At 32.3% G+C, this 11,034-nt stretch overlaps 2 protein-coding genes across 3 annotated transcripts in view; both read left to right on the forward strand.

The window, feature by feature from the left end:
• Positions 1–5,144: 5,144 nt before the first annotated feature.
• Positions 5,145–8,700, forward strand: LOC144963989 (beta-1,3-galactosyltransferase 1-like). The gene is made up of 2 exons (XM_078897930.1): positions 5,145–5,162; positions 7,457–8,700. The coding sequence occupies exons 1-2, from the start codon at positions 5,145–5,147 to the stop codon at positions 8,339–8,341; spliced, it is 903 nt and encodes a 300-aa protein (XP_078754056.1). The 3' UTR covers positions 8,342–8,700.
• Positions 8,701–10,039: 1,339 nt separating this feature from the next.
• LOC144965380 (beta-1,3-galactosyltransferase 1-like) overlaps positions 10,040–11,034 on the forward strand; it is a 52,574-nt gene continuing 51,579 nt past the window's right edge. Inside the window, exon 1 of one of the 2 annotated variants that reach the window (XM_078900660.1) lies at positions 10,040–10,242. The gene's annotated coding sequence lies outside the window, so the exon portion shown is untranslated. The remainder of the gene's footprint in view (positions 10,243–11,034) is intronic. The other variant, XM_078900656.1, reaches the window with a different exon arrangement.

Raw genomic sequence — 11,034 nt, forward strand, 5'->3', positions numbered from 1 at the left:
ATGTTCACGCCGGTAGATATACATTTTATTATGCATTAAATGATACAACAATTATACAATATAAATATCGATTAAATTTTGGGTATGTTTTTGTTCGTAAGCACATTTGAATACTTTCAAAAAATGTTAAATTATATTATTTATAATATGAATGCATTCTCACATTGTTTACAAGGTAAATAGTGAAATTATTTTAAAATTTCATCTTGTTGTCTTGAATATGTAGTGTATTTTTTATATGATTTTTGATTCCCTATATTCTCAAGAGCAAGATTTTCCTAATAGTCTATCTCGAGAAAATACAGACATAATCCTGGCGTCAGCACCCTTCACACAGCAAAATGAGATGCCGTAACGAGGCTTGAACCGTGGTATCTTGGGTAGAAGTGCATGCATGCAATCCAATCTCGCTCTTGATAATATATAGCCAGACTTCATGATTCACATATTTCTCTCTAAACCTTTACTCTTTGTAACAACGGTGCAAACATAGAAGATCCGATCCGAATGTTCTATTACAGACTGGCAGATCATAAAAACACCACCTTTGAAAGGACAAACATGTATTGGAGATAATGTTGAACAATAGATGAAACGACCTTGACGTCACTCAGCTTTTATTTTTCTTATTGTTTTTTGACAGACATTTTAATGAATAGTTCTCACTAAGTTCTATCTCTCAGACTATAAAGGTTCAAGGTTACACATAGTTTTGTGTGTTGGTACATTATATCCGTCTGGTAGATGTTATGAGTATTTTACGTAAACGCATAGCATCAATATATAACACATCGTGTCAATGCGGTATTGTGTTGGAATAAACTAGATATTTGACTATATCCAGGCGTTGCTGTATTAGAGTATAAACGTTTAGTGAGGGACATGATATGAAGCTTTATTATATGAAAATAATAATAAAATGACGAAACATTGAAAAATTAATCCTTTGTCATTTACGAAACAAAACTCACTCTGCCTTCTGAAGGCAACTATCTTAATACATACTTAAAATCGTAAGCTTTAAACTCAATATTGAGGATTAGATTCACTCCGTTATAACGCCGTTTTCAGACACCTGTTCACATCATATAAATACCATACATTGAGGCCGTCACATACAAAGTCGTATCTTTCAATACCTCTCATTTGTAGTTAATTCTTTTTTGTCAGAAAAACTAATTACGACTAAATCTCTGCAAATTAGCAAACACTATAGTATTGTACTGTTGTATATGTCAAAGCGGCTCAACCCGTCATTTTAACAGATGCCAACCGGATGTGTTTCATGTGAAGAAGTTGTAGTCTTATTGGTCATTATTGAAAGACTAGAGTCCGTGCGCTACTATTTTCTCATCGAGCATCTTATTGAAACGTGGTTTTAGTTTTGTGTGATGTGAAATAATATTAAAAAAACTTTGTTAATTTGATATAATTTTGTGAAATCATAACTTGCAAATAATTATGTTGGATAGGCATCCGTTTCTTCGGTGAGTTTATAAAATCATAGCGAGATCTATTTTTGACCTGAAATCCTGATTCTTGTCTGGACAAGAGAAGGGCTTTTCATTGTAATATTATGAAAGGTAGAATTTGTTCCATCCACAAAGAAATCATTTCATATTAAGAATAATAGAAAGTTGTTGGTTTTTTAGTCTTAAATTGACATGACGGTCCTGACGATTATTTGGGAGCGACTCAATAGATAATTTTCTCTTGCTTTGTAAACAGATTGATTTGATCACTAACATTACCTTAAAGCTTATTTTTTGCTGTTAAACATCAAACAAGAGATTATATTATTTTATCTAAGCATCAAGTATCCACCGACTCATCTGACCATCGACACGTTTCGATCTAATGAATTAGTTTTGCATTTATTAATCAAGTGATATACTTAGTTTCGGATTTTTATCATTGAACTTGGAAGGGAAAATCACTTAAATTTGTGACTTTGATATCCTAACTTTGTCAAAGTCTTTATAACTGGTCAATGAATTTCCAGATGGAGAGTGCGAATCATATAAACAACATGACCGCTTGAAAATCAAACAAGAGAAGGAACGTCACCTGCGAATCAAAATATCAATTTCATCCTGAGATATGAGAGCCATCTGATTTCAGCCATATTCTAGACGAAAGCCTGGGATACATACATTCTCAAAAGGGAAAAGTCTGTCTTTCTTTTGGCACGTACTATGTATGGACTTCCAGGACAAGAGAAAGAACGCTTGATTGAGAAACACGTTGTAGGAAGACGACTTAAGACGATTGTCAAAAGACGAACCCGCCTGAGACTGTACATTCGATATGACAATCATTTTGTTTAAGCCTTATTTTATTCCCAGTCTTTTATTGTCACTCAGTTTTTCAATCAATTTAATCAAATATCCATTCTCTACTTATACTATCTGCTTCTAATATACTACACTATATGACCAATCGCCCCAAAACGGTATTACTTTGGGATAAACTTGATAAGTAAATTTGAATATTAAGCCTAACCTCTACAATTTTAGAAGAAAAATGCTCTCTCCCACCCTTGAGTAGAGAGAGTTTTGTTTCTTAATCTTCAAGAAACTGAAATGTCTTGATTCTGATTATCTTGACTTTAAACTCAATATTCTTTATTCAGTTTATTTTGACATACTACCTGATTGTCTCGGTGGGTTACATATCATGTTCCAATCTTCAATATTATTGGAAAACGGGGGAGGGGGGGTAGTGCTAGATTAGTTAGATTTAAACATTAAAACGTGTGTTGCCAAATTTGTTTTCATTTAAAATCTTGCTGTCTTCAATGTGTAGTTATCGGATTCCAAATTTCAGCAAGTGTCCTATTGTTTTGCCTTTGCTTCTGTTTCAGCTTCAAGAGTAAAACGTTTTTTCGGAAAATAAAATCAGGATTTCAAAAATGTGGTTTCCTGGGGATCTTTCGTTCAAGCAGGTAAGAATCCTAAATAATACTTTATCAGTATTTGCTTTCTCTTGTCCTAGCCTAGTGTTTATTGTATGTCTCTTCTCTTTGGTCTTAAATAGCACTAAACAAGCATACGTGCATACAACTCATTAAATAACACAAATCACGATCGTAATTAATTATGATTGCAAATTGAACCATGTTGGTTTTTTACTATTTTGATTATTTGAGGTCCCAGGTTTGAGACTCATTGACACAAAGGAGGCCATCTTTGTCAATCGATATTCGAAATAACAATTTTCTGGTCAAAACGTCGGGTTTCCTTTATTCCTATATTTCTTTGGGGGGGTTTTAGTATAGGGCAGATTTTTCATTTGCTAAATGTAAACATGTCTTACTATAAATAATTACTATAATTGAAACTTCGGATAGAATACGACCCTATAAATCGTTTAAATCCAAAATGAATGTTTACTGATGAATATTATTGTGATTCGCTTTCACTGCGAAAACATCTTATTTGCGTTGCACATGTTATATGAACAGGTATATAGATCTAGATCTAAATGTTTTTACAGCATTATAAATAACGTCATTTTCATTCAATATTAATATGTAAATGAAGGAAAAAATTTCTTTGATACTGCAAATTATGATTGTCTTATCCAGGAATCTCATGTCGATAATGATATTATTTTATTGGAGTCATATATTATATTATATTATATTATATTATATTATATTATATTATATTATATTATATTATATTATATTATATTATATTATATTATATTATATTATATTTTATATTATATTATATTATATTATATTATATTATATTATATTATATTATATTTATATTATATTATATTATATTATATTATATTATATTATATTATATTATATTATATTATATTATATTATATTATATTATATTATATTATATTATATTATATTATATTATATTATATTATATTATATTATATTATATTTATTATTTATATTATATTATATTATATTATATTATATTATATTATATTATAATATATTATAGTATATTTTTCTATATTGTATTACATAACATTATATAAAGCTAATTACGCGCTTAAAATATTGAACAACAAAAATATTAAACGATAGATAGTATGAACAAATCTTATCATATAAGAACATCTCGCGCATCTTCGTGGTGAAAGTAGTTCCTACTACTTCATGCAACCCCCCAACAAGCTATAATCAAATTTCCACTTCCTGCAGTACAAATTAATAACCACTTATGTTTCTTTTCTGCGCTATTGCGCTTACAGTACCTTGCTATATCGATCCTTGTTACTGATCAGGCCACTGACGACTCTCAACATAAAAAAAGTTAACAGAGCACTGAATCGTCGACATCACAGAGAATTATTCGATGTTTTAATTTATGTGTTTCCGTATTCATGGAAAGTCAACCAAAGTGTTTATGGAATTGGTAGCTATTTGGAGTTTAAGACTTCTGGTCAAAATGTGTTGTGTAGAGTTTTGAACCAAAACTACAAAGCGATTTAATAACAATCTGACAACTCTTACAGCAATTGGTGCAGTTTGGTACCAATAATTCATCAGTAGATTTTTGACCAATCAAAACATGGAATTCGTGACACACCTTCAAACGTGCTCGGGCAAACATAGTTTGTTGTATATAAACAATAAAGTGAATGAATTCGACATTTCTCTGGTCATTGTTATTGTTTTCATACCGCCAGATGGGTGACTAGCTATCACACGATTTTCTCGTTCATATTATAAACGTTTAAGTTTACACATAGATGTCTGTGTTGATTTTATTCATCAAGCTGTAGACAGTAGGTATTTTACTTGGACACATACCATCAATAGTAAAACTGTGTAGTTAGCTATATTTACCAATACGCTTCAACAGTCATGTCGTCACTTCCCTCGTAATGACGCATGGTAACTTAATAACTGGCTCTAAACTATCGGTACAATGGCGGGCGCCCTTATGAAATATTTCTCCGACGAGCATAAAAGCGTATCCAGAAGAAAGAAAAAAATTATAAATCTGATCATGTTTTGACTTTTACACATTCTGATCACACGATATATGAAAACTAGCCAGCATGAAGAATAAAAAGTACAGATTTCTTTGTTTAGAACCAAGATGGCCGCCGTTGCTGGGTGACGTGACATCAGACTATTGCAGCCAATTATTGTCATTGTTTACATTATGGCGACTGTCCGAGAGGTGTGGTTATCTAGGGCTCTATTGATGGTTCCTCTGTGACCTTTTGTTGCTTTGCCTGTCAGGCTATTGGCATGGATGCCTTCATAACTATTATCTTATAGTATGAGCCTTCAGTTCTTCAATCAACATACAGTGCATAGACTTTTGAAAATTACGTCAGTTATCGTATATTTTATCTCAAATGAACATTGAAAGTTGTTTTATTTTTTACTCGAAAATTTAAAATAAAGTATATTTTCGCACTGAAATCAGCGGCTGACCGTGCAACACAGAAGAAGGAAACGAAGCCGCCTGAAGTGCGAGATTGAATAAAATTTATCCTGCCGCAAGGGCTCATAGATGGACGACTATTTTTTTCTAAATAATTTACAATAAATGGAAAACCAAAGAATAAAAATCACTTCACCAATGCTTTTATTTCAGGGAGATAACTCGTTTTACAAATCACTCACTATCATATTTTGTTGGTTATTGCTCTTGGCTTTAAATTATTTACCTGTAAGGAAGAGACAGTGTCCTCGGAGTGCTACGGCATTTCCCAAAATATGCAAGTTTTCAATATGGAATTATTATCAAATACATTGAAACCGATTAAGACAGTAATTTACTTTTTATTTATTTTGATTTGCTTTGTATGAAAGATATTATGGGTTAACTGTTTCTTCAACCTATGATAGATTACAAGATCTGATTATATTTACACGAGTTAAGCAACGATGCCATGCTTTGAACCATAATCAATATGGCTTCTTTATGATAGACCTTTCTTTTTGGTTCAATTCTCGTGACTTTTGTGGACATTTATGCGGGCAGGATACAGACGACATTGTGTCTTCGGCCACGGCGTTTTGTTTATTTTGTTTGGTTTGTTTTTTGTTTGTTTTTTGTTTTGTTTTTTTGGGGGGGTTGGGTTTTTTTGTTTTTTCTTTGGGTTTTTTTGGTGGGGGGGGGGGGGAGGGTATTTTTGTTTTGTTTTGTTTCGTTTTTGTTTTTTTGTTTTTTTGTTGGTTTTTTTTTTTTTGGGGGGGGGGGGGGGTAGATTTGTTTTGTTTGGTGTTATTTTTTTTATTTTTTTTTGATGGAATACAATTTGTGATTCGAGAGAAGTGGCGACTATGAATGATAGTGGATAATCGATATAAGGAAATCGAAAATTGGTGGACAGTTGATCATTATTGCGCTTTTTGTTTGCCTTTAAATTAGTCTACATTTTTGGAGATAAAGATAAAGGGAGTAAATCTGCCAATGTGCCTACTACTCAATGTATTCGTGTGTATGTGTGTGATCTCAATTTGTCTACATTTTTATATACCTTGGTAAGTATAGAATATTATTTTGTCTTCTAAGTTTATTAAGTTAAGAACAAAATGATTAGACCATTATCTTCGCCCGCTTAGTTTTTCATGTTTGTTTGTTTTGCCCTTTTTTTCGTTTGCTTGTTTGTTTTTTGTTTTTGTTTTGTTTTGTTTTTTTTTGTTGGTTTTTTTTTTTTTAGTTTGCTTTTTTTCCCAACGAATTGTGTTTGATATCAAATTGAAGCAAATCTCGTCATCAAACAATCTTTTACATAACTAAAAGAGATATGTTTATACAAAACAGTATTTTATCTTATTCAAAATATTTTGAAATAACAAAACCGCTAATTCCTTTTACTTTTCTCTCCTTTTCACAGATTACAATTTGTTTGAAGACAATTAGTTAAGAATCCCTGTCATTCGTAAAAATCACGTGCTTGGTCGTAAGAGGTGACTTTATTTGAGATTCGGTACAAGTAAATCACACAAGACTGGGAGTGTAATTACCTTGTTTGATTTAAGTTTCACGTGACATCAGAGTTGTGTTTTTAATCATACTTTGATACTCTTTAAAGAGATCAAATTGTTTGATCTAAAGCGAGGCTTTCTCTCTTAATAGCCATGTCACTGCGGATATTCTATCGTAAAAGGAGTGTAATCTCTATCTGGTGTTTCATCATAATAACTTTAGTTGGATTGTACCACAAACTCAACTTGAATTTAGACGTTTTGAATCGTCTTCCCCCTCCAAATGCGGAACAGTCAATTCAGATTTTCTGGAATGCTCAAAAATCGATGAAACGTTTAACACTTCCTACTGTGATGAGATTGTTTCAAAAAGGCCACAATCCTATTGATTCTATTGATTCAGATTATAATAATGCCTTTGGTGACGATGATGAGGATACTCATGACGATAACGATGATGATGTTGAGGGTATTCGCAGTGCCAAAGGATGGAAATTAAAAACTATTCATTTCTATCTCAACAATACAAAGGACACAAGCATATTTCCTGCATACAGCATTGGACGCTACATCATGATCAACCCCAAACTCTGTAGAGATGCCAATTACATTGATATTGTTATTCTTGTCCACACGGCTCCGATTAACATTGAAAAACGTTCACGTATTCGTCAAACCTTTGCGAAAAGGTCCTTATATCTGCCATATGAAGTCCGGGTGGCTTTCCTAATGGGAAAACCTCGAAATGAAATGGAGCAGCGCGTATTGCACTATGAGCACACCCGCTATAATGACACTGTCATGGGAGATTTCTACGACGATTATCATAACTTAACCATCAAAGGGGTCATGGGCTATCGATGGATTTCTAAATTCTGTTCAAACGCTAGGTTTGTTCTAAAAATAGACGACGATGTTGTTGTGGATATGTACAAAGTGTTAACCAGATATATACCGCATATGGAAGGGAAACGTAAATCTATATTCTGTAACGTCTGGAGGAAAAACATGAAAATTGAGCGGAAAGGGAAGTGGAAAGTACCTTATAATATTTTTTCGAATACTTCAGTGTTTCCTTTCTACTATTGCAGTGGGTTTACCCTACTAATGTCACGTGATCTTGTACGTCCATTGTACAATGCCGCAAAAACGACACCTCTTTTTTGGATCGATGATTTGTATCTGTTCGGAATTTTGCCATTTGCTGTAGGTGGAGTGACATTTCACGACTACCAAATTGGGAGAAACATAAGCATCAATCAAGAAGAAACATTCAGTTGTTGGGAGAAGCAAGGATCCCAGTGCAGTATACTTTCTACGTTAGTTCGGAAAGAGGATTTCTGGAAGTTTTGGATGAAAATTCAACAATTGAATGATCACAGTTCCTGGGGAGCATTGACTTTTTTCGAGCCCTGATTATTTAAATTTATGTGTTTCAATCTTGCATGTGATTAAAATGTCCTGTGTTTTTCGCATGATATAAGTTGTGATTTTTTAATTTAATTTTTTTTTTTTTTTTGGGGGGGGGGGGGGTTGTGTTCTTTTTTTTAATTGTTTGTTTGTTTTTGTCTTTGGTTGTTTTTTTTTTTGTCTGTTTATTGTTAATGATTAGAAAATTAAGTGGCGTACGTTTCGATTTGTAAAATATAATTCAATTCATAAAATGTTTAATCATACCAACAAATATGTAAGACATCTTTATAGTCGTGTCTTTTTTAAAGGTGTTTATTTTTCTTATTTTTTTTTTAATTTGTTTTTTTTTTTTTTTTTTTTTTTTTGTAAATCACATTATGAATGTTTCCTTGTTACCATTTACGACAAAGAATCACATTTTTATAATCTGTAATCAATAATATCACACAGACCTTATCGTCGATGATGGTTCTTTTAGAATCGTCATTATCAACATCACATCCAACCTCCTCCATCTCTTCTTTATCATCATCAGCAACAGCACCATCATCATTACCGTCATAATAATCTTCATCATCATTATCATAATCGTCATCATCAACATCATGATGATAACGAACAACAACAACAACATCAGTGACTGATTGCTGTGAATCGACGTGTCATATATGCAGGTTTGACATCCAAACCTGCTTATCGGCCTAGTTTAACGTTGTGTAATGGACAATATTTTGCGTCATTAATAAGATAGTTGTCCATTACAACAATGAACCCATAAGGAATTGGTTATCAGACCTGCAAATAAGGCACGTCGCTTTGAATGATAAAAGACGTGACGTATTGACTTCATAATATCTAATTAAACGGTATGATAGTCTCATATCTCCCTCTTTTTTTTTTGGTGATTGACCTAGGACTCGTGCAAATAATGTTTTCAAGTCTGATAACCGAATTCATTGATGACTTAAACAGTAGTTTATAATTATAACAATAATTATTGATTGAATATTATTGTTGTTGTTGTTCTTGTTATTATTATGTGGCTACATTATCATTTCTAATTCATCCGCTTTGTGACGTAATTCTTTTATAAACCTTGAGTGTTAATTTAATCGAGCGATATTTTAAGTAAAATATTTATGGCCAAAAATATCCATTTTGTTTGGCCAGAGTTCGACAGCGCAGTGATAATCATTCTATGAATTGAAAAATTATACGATGTGAAAGAAATTAGTCTCGACCGTATTAAGTACAATCTCAAAGGTGTGCCATTATCAAAAACAAAGTCGATCACTGCGTGCTTACTCGTATTATCATTAATTAATTGTTACCATTGGATAGTTCATACTAGAGTTCTTATCAGCAGCGGACAGGGCTTTGTGATCCTGATAACAGGTATCCATCCTGAATCATGTTTAAACAAGGTAGCGAAATCTATTTATTTTTCTCTCTTAAAATGCCAAATGAATATAAGAAAGTCTAGTTTTTGTGGATAAAATGCAAGATTTAATTTTGCTCCGTTATTAGCACTATGCAAAGTAAGAAATAAATAGTCACCGCAATCTTTACAAATATCAGTTCTTAAAACTTGTATCCGCTCTTTAAATCAATGCCAATCATATTTTCAACGTCAAAAGTTTACTTATAAAAATGCTGTACTTTTTTTTAGATTTAGCATTGGAAATAGCAAACAGGCAACTCTGAACATATGAAAGATGAGAGATTTATTGTGAATAAATTCAATTTTGGATTTAACCTGTCTTCGGATTTCCCTGTTATCGATGTTTGTTTTTTGTTTTATTTTTTCGTGGAATTATTGATAATGACGTCTACATCTTAGAGGAGGTGTAAAAATTTGGGATCAACTCTGTATAGATACAATTCGTTAATAGAATAAGATATTTGTGAGTATTTGAAAATCATATCAACAGTTCTGCCGTACTCTGAATAAACACATTTTTATAATTTTGGCCAGAAATGAAGTCCCAGGTTTGAGAGTTTTTGGCAAGATGAGGGTCATTTAAATCGGTAGGTATTTGAAAGATGAGTTTCTTGGTTAAAAGTGTTTTTATTTTCAATGTGTTTTTTCATTCAGGGTGCGGCAGAGTTATGAAGATAGCCTTGAGATATGACAATATATACGTTTTACCTTTATCATTTGTTAGATATGTACTGTGGCGCCCTTAACTCGTATTTTTAAAAAATGGCCAGAAATCTCGTCCTTCAAACGTCCATCGATTTAAATCTCACATCAGTTGACTGGTTCATGAATCGGTGATGTAGAAAATAAATAGATAAAAAGAAAGAAGAATATACATCTGTTGTTTATTTTTTCACTTAATCGCCACCTCTTATCTGATCTTATATTGCTTATATCACAAGAAAAAAAGTGGACAAGAGACAAGACTTTTCGATCAGTCCTAGTATATTCTTTTTTATTTTTGTGGCAGTGACTTTTTGCCCTAAGCTAAGGCTCATTGAACGTAGCAAAATATATATTGATGTTAAAGATATTAAAACTGGGAGCGGCCAGTACTCTATAGCATGTTTGGATAAAAAAGCAACACTAATAACTAATGACTTGGATATCGATAATACAAATTTGAATGTCGTACAAACGACAAAACTCAAACCCAACAAAAATGTGTCATTACACAACACAGACTTGCATATCCGCCACATTCAGTGAATTATAA

Source organism: Berghia stephanieae, chromosome 2, assembly GCF_034508935.2.
Source record: "Berghia stephanieae isolate SIO BIC M18660-M18661 chromosome 2, UCSD_Bste_1.3, whole genome shotgun sequence".
Classification (NCBI taxonomy): Eukaryota; Metazoa; Mollusca; class Gastropoda; order Nudibranchia; family Aeolidiidae; genus Berghia; species Berghia stephanieae.